The sequence below is a fragment of the Nannobrachium achirus genome (assembly GCF_963921795.1).
Source record: "Nannobrachium achirus genome assembly, chromosome: 15".
Classification (NCBI taxonomy): Eukaryota; Metazoa; Chordata; class Actinopteri; order Myctophiformes; family Myctophidae; genus Nannobrachium; species Nannobrachium achirus.
In genome coordinates this window covers 20247373-20261862 of record NC_137822.1, presented here as the reverse complement: position 1 = coordinate 20261862, position 14490 = coordinate 20247373, and the positions used below count along the sequence as shown (strand labels likewise).

At 41.8% G+C, this 14490-nt stretch overlaps 1 protein-coding gene across 1 annotated transcript; it reads left to right on the top strand.

Annotated features, from left to right (window-relative positions):
- The first annotated feature begins 692 nt into the window (after positions 1-692).
- On the top strand, positions 693-12494 carry ndufa8 (NADH:ubiquinone oxidoreductase subunit A8). The gene is made up of 4 exons (XM_080742554.1): positions 693-846; positions 3638-3801; positions 8996-9161; positions 11923-12494. The coding sequence occupies exons 1-4, from the start codon at positions 796-798 to the stop codon at positions 12058-12060; spliced, it is 519 nt and encodes a 172-aa protein (XP_080598680.1). The 5' UTR covers positions 693-795; the 3' UTR covers positions 12061-12494.
- Positions 12495-14490: the final 1996 nt, after the last annotated feature.

Sequence of the window (14490 nt, the reverse complement as noted above, 5' to 3'; positions counted from 1 at the left end):
ACACACACACACACACACACACACACACACACACACACACTTTGGTGTCTGTCTAACAATCACATCTCACACAAAATGCAGATTTGTGTGCTTTGGGATTCAGATTTCTTTCTTTTTTAGCTGCTGCCTGTGGCCTCCATTAACCCCGGGGTTTCTTGAGGTCTTGAGAATGAAGCCAATCAAGAATAAAGAAGAACGTAGTAGCGATGAAAATGTGGCAGGTGTTTGACAGCGTTGCCATGGGAACACTCCACACAGCAACAGAACCAATGCGAAAACCGAAAACACACACGCACACGTGTTTCTTTCTTTCTTTCTTTCTTTCTTTCTTACACTTTGGTCAGCAAATGGTGCAAAACGCAATTTATTTTGAATGAAAGACGATGACACTTTAACTTTTTAAGCACAAACCAACGAAGATGCTGAAACAATCACACTGCCACCACGTTGCTGGCTGTGTTGTTTACTCACTGGGTGATGATGCACGTTGTCTTTTACCGTCGATGAGGTCCATTTGGTCCCATATCTTCCATTCGTACACTCTCGAAGTTGACTACAGACCCGTTAAGTGTCCACTTGGACCTCTGGCTGGTCCCCGAACCCCACTTTGATAAGTTACCACACTATACGTCAGTGGTGTGCGCGCCAGCGCGCAGGCGCAGTGAGCTGACCTTCCACTGCTTCCAGCTCTGTGTGTCTCTTCTTCAGGAGAGTCAGTCAGTCGAGGACATCTGTTGTGTTTATAGCGGCGGAGTTTGACTTTTCTCTGTTTCTGGTCCGAACGGGGGGTCCGCCATGCCGACCACGGTGGAGCTTCCCACCCTAGAGGAGCTGAAAGTGGACGAGGTGAGTCACAGTGGACGCTGTGGAACAAAACACTGTGTGGACGAAGGATAGGAGCTAACAAAGCTAATGCTAGCACTACAGTACAGTTGCTAACTGACACACTTGAGTGGACAAGTTCATTGTAGAATAAGCCAGTGTTTCTCATACTTTGACATTTGAAGGTCTCTCCTTAACTTTGACAGGTTCCATTTGTACACTGTCAAAGTTACAGACAGTCTAAGGGTCAATTTAGACCCCCATAAAGGATCCCAGAGAGTCCCTGAAATCCACTTTGAGAACCACTGGAATAAGCTGGTATTAGGCTTTAAACAATATACATTTTACGTTTGAATTAAGCTCGTGTTGTTCTTAAAGGGGAAGACCACCCATTTTCAATATTGAACTATGTCATTAATATACCTTAGAGGAGTTGTGTGGAAATAAAAAAAAAGTTCCCCCTCTTCTGTGTTGCCTAGAACTGGCGGATTGATTTTGGGGTTTGTATTGTAAAGTACAATGTGTGATGTCATCAAGTTGTAATTTGCAATACAAACCCCAAAATCAATCCTCCAGTTCTAGGCAACACAGAAGAGGGGGAACTTTTTTTTTATTTCCACACAACTCCTCTAAGGTATATTAATGACATAGTTCAATATTGAAAATGGGTGGTCTTCCCCTTTAATCTCTTGCGTAAATGTGTTTACATGCATTAGCATGTATCACCTTGATAACAGCACAGTAACTAACTAACTACCCAACAACAACACCTCAGCTGTCACTGTGAGAGACTGCAGAGCTTGATTGCCCACTGTCGTGTCTTTATCTACTTGAGGATTTAATTGAAAGGATGGTTGCTCTGAGGGTGAAGATGTTTATCATTCATTCGACTTTCTATTCCATAAATAAAGACATGTTGTAGTGATAATAACACGCACATGGCATGCATACATGCACAACATCTGTTGTATACATTATGGCTGTGCCCAAGACACATTTCCTTTGGGATAGAAACAAAAACATTGTATCTCTTCTGCCTCTATTATTAAACCCTACATAACACATAGCCGCAAATTGCAACACTAGATATCTATACTATAATTTTGCGAATATCTGTCTGTCTGTCACAGCGTTTCTCCTCAGTGGTGGAGCAATTGATCTGAAATCGCATCACAATTAGCATATGAACACACCTAACATAACTGTGAAGCCCGTTTGTCACTTTCACAAATCGTATCATGCTGTATATTAGCATTTTTATGGTGTATCTACTATCTATTCTGCATCTAGCTTGAGGCTCATCTATTCTGCATCTAGCATGAGGCAACATGTTTAACCAGCTCTCTCTGTGTGTGTGTGTGTGTGTGTGTGTGTGTGTGTGTGTGTGTGTGTGTGTGTGTGTGTGTGTGCAGGCAGGCGGGTGTGTGCGTGGGCGGGTGGGGGGGGTAGCCATTAAACGAAACGGGTATTTCTTACATTGATGCTCCTACATATTATCATGCAAGCACCAGTTAAAGTTACTTTCCATCCCTCATATACTGTATGCACAGTGCACATCCCATAACCCACACACTGCACATCATTTTGGAGCTCATATCTTTGAACGGGTAAGGGCTAGTTTTTATAATGGGATGAATCTAGGGTTGCAATACCTCCCATAGGCAGCCGATGCATGAAAACAGTTTTTTGCTAACTGATTGTATTAAATGACTTCAAACTCACCAATATTGTGGCTCTATGGAAAGCTGGGAATTTACTCTTGCTAACTGCAAAGTGTGTGTTTCTGAAAAATCCACCGAAGAATTGTTATGATTTATTTTCTGTTAATAAAATCCGAGCAGCCATGTTTTTTGTCTATGTGTACTTCTTCTCGGCTGTGTTGGACGACGCTGCAACGTCCATGTGCGCTCACCGCTGCCGACATGTGAAACGGAATGGGAAACAAGCCGTGTGGGAGTGCGCTCGTTTTGTACACCGGTGTGCGTCTTCTTCTTTGGGTCTTACGTGCGTGTGCACGCAGTATCGCCACCTACGGTCGTGCAACTCTATGGTGCACACGCACGTAAGACCCAAAGAAGAAGACGCACACCGGTGTACAAAACGAGCGCACTCCCACAATCAGTTAGCAAAAAACTGTTTTCATGCATCGGCTGCCTATGGGAGGTATTGCAACCCTAGATTCATCCCATTATAAAAAAATCTAGTGTTGCAATTTGCGGCTACATAACACATAAAAAGCAGGGGTCTTCAACAGCAGGTCTGTCGGCTCTTTTCGGGAGGCTCTCTCCATTCCGACATGTCGCCACTCCGAAATTGACTTCTTATTGTCGGAGTGGCGACACTCCCATGGGGGTTCGGTTTAGGGTTAGGGTTAGATATAGGGTTAGTGCACTCGCTATTTTCATAGAGTGAAAGGCCAAGTTTATTGACAGTTCAAGTAGTTAAATATCTGAAAACACACATTGACACACTGATGATTGTGTTGTCAAATGATGAAACTATATGGAAATCTACAAAAAGGTTTTGGGGGGGTCCCTGCTTCATCTCTCTCAACTAAGGGGTCCTTGGCCTGAAAACTTTGAAGACCCCTGGGTTAAAGTCAAGAATACCTCCTCACCAATAGCAGCATGCTCTCCCCCAAAACAGTGGAAACACAGTCGTCTATCCGGAGGAGCACTAGAATGGTCTCTGCCTGGTATTCCTAAACGTAACCGTGGCGAGCATTCCGGTTACCCTCCTCACAAGTTAACCCTCAACCTACATTTAACAGTGACCACAGCACACCATGGTGATATTATTGTTTGTTTGTGTCCAGGTGAATGTATCATCTGCAGTACTGAAGGCTGCCGCACACCACTATGGCTCCCAGTGTGATAAACCCAACAAGGAGTTCATGCTCTGCCGCTGGGAGGAGAAAGATCCCAGGAAGTGTCTAGAGGAAGGGAGGAAGGTCAATGAATGTGCAATCAACTTCTTCAGGTAACTTTGCAAGATTTATGTCGTCATGTTTAAAGGAGTCATCCAGACCAAAACACATATAGCCTAGGGTTAAATCTGCCTTTTATCATACCCCTTTATACCTGCTTTAGTCAATTTGTTTCATAGCTGCCCCTGTTGCTAGATTTCGGCTGCCCCTGTTGCTAGATTTCGCAGGCCCTCTCATAACTAACAGAGTAGATAGACTTTATACTAGTGCGGTTATTTCCTCAGCTTCAAAGTTAGTATTTTTTTATTGGATTGTGTTTACACAACGTCCTGAGACCAACCACACCGCTGTTTTGACCTCACAGGCACCCTTACTTGTCAAACCAACCCCTCCCTCCCCTCCCTTTCTAGCCTCTCCTCTCCCTGCTCTGGTGCAGAGCAGAAGCCGTTTGACAAGTAAGGGTGCCTGTGAGGTCAAAACCGGTTTGGTTGGTCTCAGGACGTTGTGTAAACACAATCCAATAAAAAAATACTAACTTTGAAGCTGAAGAAATAACTGCACTAGTATAAAGTCTATCTACTCTGTTAGTTATGAGAGGGCCCGCAAAATCTAGCAACAGGGGCAGCCGAAATCTAGCAACAGGGGCAGCTATGAAAAAAATGGACTATAGCAGGTATACAGGGGTATGATAAAAGACAGATTTAACCCTATATGTGTTTTGGTCTGGATTACTCCTTTAACGTGAGGCAGGGACTGCCATCTAGAACAGTGGTTCTCCACCTGTGGGTCGGGACCCCCATGCGATTTTAGGGGGGGATCCCCAGATGAGAGTGAAGTGACAATTTAAGGACTTTTAAGAACTGTTTTTAATACCTCAAAGAAAGGAAAAAACAACAAACGATACTATACAAACTGGTCAAACATTGGCCAAATTGTCAAATAATATAAGAAAGAGACAACACATTTGAAAATAGCCGATCTACAAGCTCATAACACTGTGTGAAGCTTGTAGATCTATTTTCACAATATCTGTGGAATTTAAGTCAAACTAAATGTAACGCCTCAACTCCTGCAATTCCAAATGCTTGTCAGGGTGGGTAGTCCCCGGTTAAAATATTATTTGGGGGGGTCGCGGCCTGAAAAGGCTGGGAACCACTGATCTAGAACAGTGGTTCCTATGAATATTTCTTTTTTTGGGGGGATCCCCAGATGATTGGCTTAATGTGCAACATTGTTTTATCACTCAAGTTAACAAACCAACATACTTATTATAGGCATATACAAGGGTATCTGTGTAGCAGAGTGGCTCACAGCCCGAATTATAGGAATTTATTACACGGCTTGGTTGAATGCTTGATTCTGATTGATTTGTTATTTCTGGATAATGACTGCTCCGCTCTATAACAGACCGAGGCTTAATCAAAGGTTCAGAGCACCTGGTTGCATGCATTGTGTGAATATTAGGCCGTATCCAACATGACAGCCATGTAAACAAACACACAGTGGCATTTACAACTAAACATTGCTCTCAAGAATGTTTTTTATTTTTTTATATTTGAAGTGAGAAATAGACGATGCAGTAACAGAGAATACTGTGTAAGCAAGGAAATACTTACATTAGTTTTACAGTGTGGATGAGCCGTAGACCTGTCACAGCTTCCACCGCTGAGCTGTGACAGGTCTTTGGTAGACAGATTTGTTCTATGGACCACATGCAGGTGTTCATTTCTGGTCCTTCTTTTGTTACCATCTGATTTAAGTTGTCTACGATGTTGGACTCAAATTCTACTCTTCTTGTTGTGTCGCTGATCAGGTGAGAATATTAGGTTGTCTGGTTCTCAATTTTGTAAACTGTGGCAATATAGATTTTAGTTTTGTTTATTTTGGTCGGCATTTGTGGTGGGATGTTTAGACTTTAAAGTGAGAATCCCCCCTGAGTAGCAGGAAATAACCAGGTTTCAGAGAAAAACTAAAAGCAAGGTTAGGATGGAATCATTATTATTGCTGAGCTGGCTAACAGTGGTTTTTCATCCATCTGGCTGCTGATGGAGTGAACACATGGGAACTTATATCCACTGAACGTGCGTGACACCATAGACATAGAAAGGTAGACGCCTCCTTCGGCCAGTGGGCGTATGCATTGAGCAACTAAGGGAATCTTCGTCGCTTCCGTGTTCATTGCTTCCGCGTGCGTCACACATACGGAAGTCGGTAAGCCAATCAGAGGCAGGTGGGGGCTGGTCTTTACGTATGCAGCCTATAAGAACAGCTGAGCAGCGCAACATCGGAACTGGCTCTGTTGAATTGAATTGTTGTCCTTGGATAAGTCACGGAAAAGACACGCTGTGATTGGCCAGTAGTCACTTTGACTGACAGCGTTCCCTTAGTTTTTTCAGGAAGTCCGGACTATAACTTTTGCACATTGCTCCAATTAACTGCAGAGGCGAACGAGGCATCTACTCCATCTAGCTCTTTATATCTGTGCGTGACACGTCCTATACTAGCTATGAAGCAACGTGCTTTCTGCTTTTCTGCAGCCCGGAGATGATGGGTAGGGAAGCAACAAGCTCCTGTTGGGCATCCACTCCTTAACCACATGAACCCTGTCCCTATTCTGGGCATGTTATTATTAATAGCTGAATATTTGGGGATTATAGGCAAGCATTCACCAAAAATAGCAGATCTACAACTCATTGCAACATGACATATCGGCTATTTTCACTATCTGGCGCACAATAAAAGTATATAGGTTTTAAATAGTAACAATTTAATGGAGCACCTCGACTTGCAACATTTTGGGAATATTCAGAGGTGAAAGAAAAATTCAGTGGGAATTACAGGACTAACAGGGATGAACGGATATAAGAACGAAAGGGAAATTGTTGGGTTTATGTTTCGGAGGAACTGGAATCGTCTCCATCTCATTTTGAACTGTTTATCAAATTATCAGACCTGATACAGTATGTGGAGTTTTATGTCTGCTTATACCAGTGGTTTCTCCAACCTCTAACAAACTTTTGTAACTTTCAAGGACTCTGAGTGTGTATACAATGTGTTATGTGTACCACGTCACATTATAACAGCACAAACCTTTATCTTATAGTATGCAGATATAATTGCAAATTCCATCTATAAAAATCTATTTGGTTTAACTTTGTATTTGGGATTCTTTCACAGATATAGCAATTTAATGTATTCTGTCTGATCCACCAGGCCCGCCAGAAAAGTAATTTCCTGAGATAGTTATTAGCAATAGCATTAAAATGGAGAACATTACAAATTCACAAGCCTAATTTTTTACCAAAAAGGTACTTTGAATTTAGAGGAAGGTTTCCAATCCTTTGTACTGTAAACCTATTTCCCTGCTTGCCACCATTCAAATTAAACTGCCATTAATTTTGACAAAGTGTTTAATTAAAGTTCTGATTGTAGGTATATGGGGTCTTATTTAGAAAAGTCAAACTCAAAGCCACAAAATGAAGAAAAAAAAGAAATTGCATTTCTTGAATTTGTAGACGAGGCAGCAACAACACATACCTGCCAAGTTCAGATATGATAGAGATCATTACGTATGTCAATTGGGTATGTTTTATTACCAAGTATCATTTTGGATGATTTAATCTTGCATAAAGTGAAGTCCCCCAAAACTAGTGAGTGAAGTGACTCCAAGTGAGCTATACGTTATGGCTGCTGTGTAGCCATGACATGATAATGGTCTGTCAGTAGTTCTGCTGTGTAGCCATGATAATGGTCTGTCAGTAGTTCTGCTGTGTAGCCATGATAATGGTCTGTCAGTAGTTGTTTTTTTTCCTCCCACCTGAAATTCTGATTTATTATCCTTCTTCCCATGTTTGTTTTTGTTTGATGAAATTCCATATCAGGTTGTTTTGGTTTAGCCTTTTCACGACCACTGAACAGGTCAGTGTTTGACTAGCCTTTTCCTTCAAACTCTGAAAAGATCACTTTGGGATCTGGAAATAAATGTTTGGGTTGAAACAAATGCACGTGTTTGACATATTCTGTTGGTGAGCAAACATACTCTGAATTGCTTACAAGGTGTGTTTTCTTTTTCTTTTCTTCCATAGAAAGGCTGGTGTCCATAGTAGGACATGAACACGTTAACTATAGGCCCCTGTTGCGTGTTGATCGAACTGCCAGTGGGGTGTATTTTAGGAAGTGGTCTGTTTTCTTTCTCTCTAAATTGTTATGTCTGTGTTTACTAAAGGTTTGATGCAGACTTCGGGTAATAACTTGATGCCCATGCAGGACTGTGTGTGTGTGTGTGTGTGTGTGTGTGTGTGTGTGTGTGTGTGTGTGTGTGTGTGTGTGTGTGTGTGTGTGTGTGTGTGTGTGTGTGTGTGTGTGTGTGTGTGTGTGTGTGTGTGTGTGTGTGTGTGTGTGTGTGTGTGTGTGTGTGTGTGTGTTGCACGTATTGTGGACAAGTTGTGTGTATATGGTCCTCAAATAACACACCACCTCCACTACTTCTAAAGCAAGAACAAACAATCACTACTCCAGCCCCAAACGTAAACTGTGACCCTCTGCCAAAGAGCAATACCGGTAATTATTGTAATGGGACAGGCTTTTGGTGAACTTGTAATTACACCTGGGACCTGGTTTTGTTGTGAGATTTTGAGATCTGTCAACCGTCTTAAATTACAACCCTTGCAAATGACAAATTTGCATGGTCACTAATGACAACCTGCCTTTTTGATCGCTGGGAAATGTCCTCTGATCCCAATGTTTATTGTGAATGGCATTTAAGGATTGCCTACTATTTAAGGATTCTCTTAATCTGTCTTGGATCTCTGGCTTTTGCTGGACCTTTGTGTACATGTACTATGTTAAGATGAGACAATTTAGAGTCGTATTTCTTTCTGCAACTCTTAAGAGGAACCATGCCAGGTTGTTCAGAGCACTGGAGCTAATAGAACTATTATAATCTGGTTTAGGACTGAGTGATATGGATGATTGTGATGATATATTGCACATTCACGCATTGTGAACTTGGCTATTGTAGCCATTTTTGTACAAAATGGGGCTTTAGTTAAAACCAGGAAAAGACAACCACAAATCCTTTATGATATCCCAAATCTCAAAAGATATTAAGTCTTGCATCACAAGATAGATAGATACAACATAGATCACAGCATCGATATACTGTAATATCCAAAAGATATCTTGCCCAGTCTAATCTGATCCTTACAGTAGATCCTGATCCATATCTGTTTGCACCATCCATTTCAGGCAAATCAAGGGCAACTGTGCAGAGTCGTTCACAGAATACTGGACCTGTTTGGACTATTCCAACCTCGCTGAGCTGCGCCGCTGTCGCAATGAGCAGAAGGTGTTTGACAGCTGTGTCCTGGACAAGCTGGGCTGGGAGAGACCCGGCCTGGGAGACCTGTCCAAGGTGAGTCACCATGGGATGGAGAATCTGGGAATAGGGCTGTCACGATATGACATTTTACATGACGATTAATTGTCACTCAAATAATTGGCGATTAACGATTTAATTGTGTTTTTGACGTTGAAAATTACATTTCTGTTTGGCTTTTAGGCTTTGAAGTTGCATATGGTAGATATGATACATAACCTAAATATACACATACATTACTGACATATTTGACAACTTACTACTTAAAAAATAACATTGATAGTGGAAATAGCCGATCTACAAGCTCACAACGCGTTCGCGATGCGGCGCGTTGTGAGCTTGTAGATCTGCTATTTCCACTATGTGATACATAACCTAAACACACAAATAAATTACTGACACATTTGACAACTTACTACTTAAAAAATAACATTGATAGTGGAAATAGCCGATCTACAAGCTCACAACGCGTCGTGATGCGACGCGTTGTGAGCTTGTAGATCTGCTATTTCCACTATGTGATACATAACCTAAACACACAAATAAATTACTGACACATTTGACAACTTACTACTTAAAAAATAACATTGATAGTGGAAATAGCCGATCTACAAGCTCACAACGCGTCGCGATGCGACGCGTTGTGAGCTTGTAGATCTGCTATTTCCACTATTTCGGAAATCTTTCAACATTCACGATTATGACGATTATGACAAAATAATTGCGATAATGTCAAATAATCACGATTAGACGATTATGTAATAATTGTGACAGCCCTATCTGGGAAACAAAGAAAATACAGGAATGATGCATGATGGGATCCCTGATGGGGCTAGGACAGGTATATTCTACATCTAGTATTCTGCATCAAGGCAAGACCCTCATATAGCAACATACGTTATTTATTTTATTTTTTATTTTTTTTGGAAACTGTTAGGACTTAGAAGACATTTGTAGAATCGGCCTATATCAGTGGTTCTCAAACGTTGTCATGTCAAGGACCCACAAAATGATATGTATTATGCCGCTAAATGATATGTATTATGCCGCTGAACCCCATCTCAAAATATTTTGTTCCAGGGACCCCCAGAAGCAAATATTTGAGTTAAAAATGTTCACGTTGAATTTGGGTCTTGCCTTAAGCTAGATGCAGAACAGATACTGTACATGGAGGACCTGAGAGGAGGGGGAGAACAGAGGAGAGAGAAAATAGTAGATGTATCTCTTACAATATCTCTTTTAGGGCTGCAACTATAGATTATTCTCTTCGACTATTCTATAGTTAACTTTTTTAATTAATTGAGACGCGTGCCCCTTTTTAGAACAACACATCCCTTTTTTGTAATCAACCAAATGGCTTAGTTGGATTAACCACTTAAGCCTCGTTTTATACTTTGGTGTGCAAAAATAGACAATCTACAAACGCTACAAAGTTGTGAGCTTTTAGGTCTGCTATGCAGTCACTTTTTTAGTTTGAAATAAGGTATGCCTTGAGATACTAATAATTGATAGACGCCTCAAGCTACATGCATAAGTAGAAGAAGCGAGCGTCCCTATTCTGAGGGCGCTCATTCGGTGGAAATAGCGACACATTGTGAGCTTGTAGGTCAGCTATTCAGCGAGGAGTGGTGTAGAGGGTAACTGCGGTCAACAAAGAAAACTGCGTTCAACAAAGAAAAAAGAAGTCCAATCATTAATTGTGAGTGTGAATACTTTTGACAAACTTGTTAGCTTTTTAATCTAAATCATTCACATCCACATGCATGTCAACTAAGATTTGCGTGCTTCAAAAGTATTCTTCTCATTTGAATGAGACATTATTTAAAAATCATGAAACACAAGAGTTCAGTTTATTAAAATCAGGTGTAAATCAACTGCAGCCAAAAACTCAATATTTTGACATAAAAGATGTTATTTCAAGAGAATTTCACTGGAACATCTGGCTGAAATGTACACATCCTTACGTTCATGAAAATATTTTGCATAGTACCACCTTCTATAGCCATCAAACGAGCAGAAACAAATATATATTTTAATCAACTTTGACTCGGTTTCTGCCAGATGATTCTGTGTAGATAGATAGCAGACAATTATGTCTTTAAAATACATCTTAAACTAAAGGAATACGCTGCCCTACTTTAAGCTTGTCTTTTATTTATGGTATGTGCAGAGAGCACCAGCTATACTTGTCCAATACCGACTAACAACACACAGAAGACAGACATTTATAACCTGTGTGTTTCTATGAATTTCATACATTCATGTAGTATCCGTTATAAGAGTGCTAAGTGCAGTACGTGTCCAGGGGTGCAGCCGGAATACTTTGATACCTCATATACTTAATAAAACGAACCTTGCAACGGACGGAGTTGCATTACAGCGTATCGCGATGTGGGCTTGTGGATCTGTTATTTTTGGCAAATGTTCCCCCCCAGAATATGGGATGCTATATGGAAGTATAAAGTCATTTTCAACCTGTCCTATAATGGTAACCGATATTCTCTCAAGTTTTCCTTGTGACATAGTGTATCTCAGGGAGAAAGATTTACATACTTACGTATACCATAATATGACAAAATATGTAAGATGCTACAAAGTAACACTGTGAGGGGGGGATGCTGTGGATTAAAAATGTATACAGGGGTGCCCAGAGCCAAAAAAGGTCTGAGAACCACTGCTCTAGCCAGCTGATAATGACAGCTGGCCCTCAGGAATTTCTAAAAAGTTTGTGTGAGCTGTTGTATGGTTTCATTATTATTAATGGTGAATCAATGGTATTTTCCCCCCTTTTTCCTAGGTGACCAAGGTGGCTACAGAACGGCCCCTCCCTGAGAATCCCTACCATTCTCGGCCACGCCCTGAGCCCAACCCAGTCATTGATGGCAAACTGGAGCCTTCCAAACATGGCAGCAGGTTTTTCTTCTGGAGCTGGTGAGATGGAGACCCAGCCCCATTGGCCAATTCAACCTGCCACACCATGGGCCTTGTCTAGAAACAAACCTTGCAATCTAAATCAAAAGTATTGCCAACCCGGGGCAAGCATGATGCCAGCAAGGCTTCTGAAAGCCTTGGTTTCAGAAAGCTGGCTTCAGTGCTACAATTTAGATCAAGTGTGCCCAGTTTCCTCTGATGAATATGATCTAGGCCAGTGGTTCTCAAACGTTAACATTTAAGGACCCCCCATAACTCTAAGAGTGTACATATTTTTGTTTTGGACAGGGCCCATGTCTACTGGTCTCCAGTCAGTCTACACCATTTTCAGAGCTCTCTACACACCCTGGGTTTATCCATACAACTTGCCCAACCCCTTATGTAAATTATGAGTGAACATTAATGCAACATGCTGTGTTATGGTTGTTGTTAAATAATAAAGAGAAAAACATAATTTAACATTGACATGTCTTTTATGTTTTATTTGTAGATTCACTGTGCGTATGAGGTCAATTTTATACTACTGGTACTGTAGCTCCATACTTTTCTTTCAATATTATCCAGATGGGTTCATTTTGTAGATGACCCAACATATGGTCATGGAAACATAAGCCAAAAATAATACGTAGCTATGTTGCATCTGCAACAATGAGACCAGACACAATCGCTCCAGTGTTTGCAGTGGGGATGGGACGATATGAAAATGTCATGTCACGATTTTTGTGACCAAAAGAAATGCGATTTACGATATTAACGCGATAATCAAAATATCCCCAACATGCCTGTCCGTTTTTACCAATTATAGAGATTTAAATGGTACCAGATATGCAGCTCGGCAAATAAAAGGTGAATTGATCCCAGCGCATGACGGAGGACAATTTCACAATACATTTAAATCTCCACGATACGATTATCGTGAGTGTTTTCTATCACGATAAACGATATTAACGATTATCGTCCCATCCCTAGTTTGCAGACGACACCTCTTCTGTGTGCACATCTGTGTTTTGTCAGAGTGTGTATTATTGTCAGACTGATGGAGGGGGAGGTTGGAGGGTCAAGGGTCACGGTTGTTACCTGTGGCCAGAGAGTGGCTTCTGCTTCCTCCTTTTCTCCCAGCGCACTTCCTGTCTCTGACCTGGACTGGACGAAGACTAGAGGAGTCATTTCAAAGGCACACACACACACACACTCAAACACTCATGACCTGAAATGGAAGATGAGAAGTCGGTTCCAAGGCACATTGTCCAGTGGAACATAGTTCTCCTGTGCCAACATGCGTACGTACACGCATGCACGCACGCACGCACGCGCACACACACACACACACACACACACACACACACACACACATATTTTAGAGAGGGAGACGAGAGACACAATTTGGAAAATGAACAAGCAGGGAGAGTAACCAGATAAGCTATCTTTCAGCACATGCCCGAGTCTGTCAGCTCCACAGAAGTAATCCTTGTTGTGGTTTGACTTCTTGTTCCCCTACAAACTTAACACGTAGGTTAGGTTTTGACCCTCTGCCATGAGGTTGATTCCTACTGGGACCAATAGCAATGTTCAGTTTGACAGCTTTCTCATACTCTAAAGGAGAGCGACGTGACCCCAGGGTGTTTTTGTATGATGTAAGAAAAAAAAAGAATAAATCTCGTTCCAATACAAAATACACACAGTTGGCCCTGGGATTCATATTATATAAGGAGTCGACAGTACGAAACCACAGACATGCAGTGTTATTCAGCCTGTGTGAAAATCACTTATTTAATTCACTTTTTTATCATTAAAAAAATGTTAGCCCGAAAACATACATGTTTCTATAAATATATCTATATCTAGCTGCATGTGTCTACTGTACATAACAGGTGTGTGTGTGTGTGTGTGTGTGTGTGTGTGCGCGTGCGCGTGCGTGCGTGCGTGCGTGCGTGCGTGCGTGCGTGCGCAACCGCATACACGTGCATGTCGTCATGTACAAGCACATCCCCCTGAATTCCCCTGTATCTCTCCCCCCGAGGAGGTGCGGTCTGAACCTGTGGCTTGCACAGGAAACGTCTGACAGGTCGCTGCTCCTGGCCCGGCCAGACCGAGAGGAGAGGAGGAATGAGGGAGAGAGGGATGGAAAGAGGAAGGTGGCAGGTAAGAAGAGAAGAAAATTGGTGGGATGGGCGGGGGGGGGGGGGGGGGGGAATGGGGAGAAGAGGACAAACATTGAAACGAGAATCTGGTTGGACAGATGGAGCGCAAATTAAAATATTTCTATCGACATTACATCCAGTAGGAGCATTGTGATCTAAGATAAGGGGAAGATTGAATTCAGGAAGGTACCGCGTGGAGACAGACATTTTTATGACACTTTTATTTATTCTTTTATTTTTTGAGCGGTGCTCCTGGAAGGAGCTAAGCTCCAACATCTGGCTTTGTCCGGGCT

Bases quoted from the DNA above. Each gene is read 5' to 3' on its own strand.
- ndufa8 (XM_080742554.1), top strand. From the start codon at position 796: ATGCCGACCACGGTGGAGCTTCCCACCCTAGAGGAGCTGAAAGTGGAC. The intron at 3,802-8,995 runs GTAACTTTGCAA...CATCCATTTCAG, and splicing joins TGTGCAATCAACTTCTTCAG to GCAAATCAAGGGCAACTGTG. The intron at 9,162-11,922 runs GTGAGTCACCAT...CCTTTTTCCTAG, and splicing joins GCCTGGGAGACCTGTCCAAG to GTGACCAAGGTGGCTACAGA.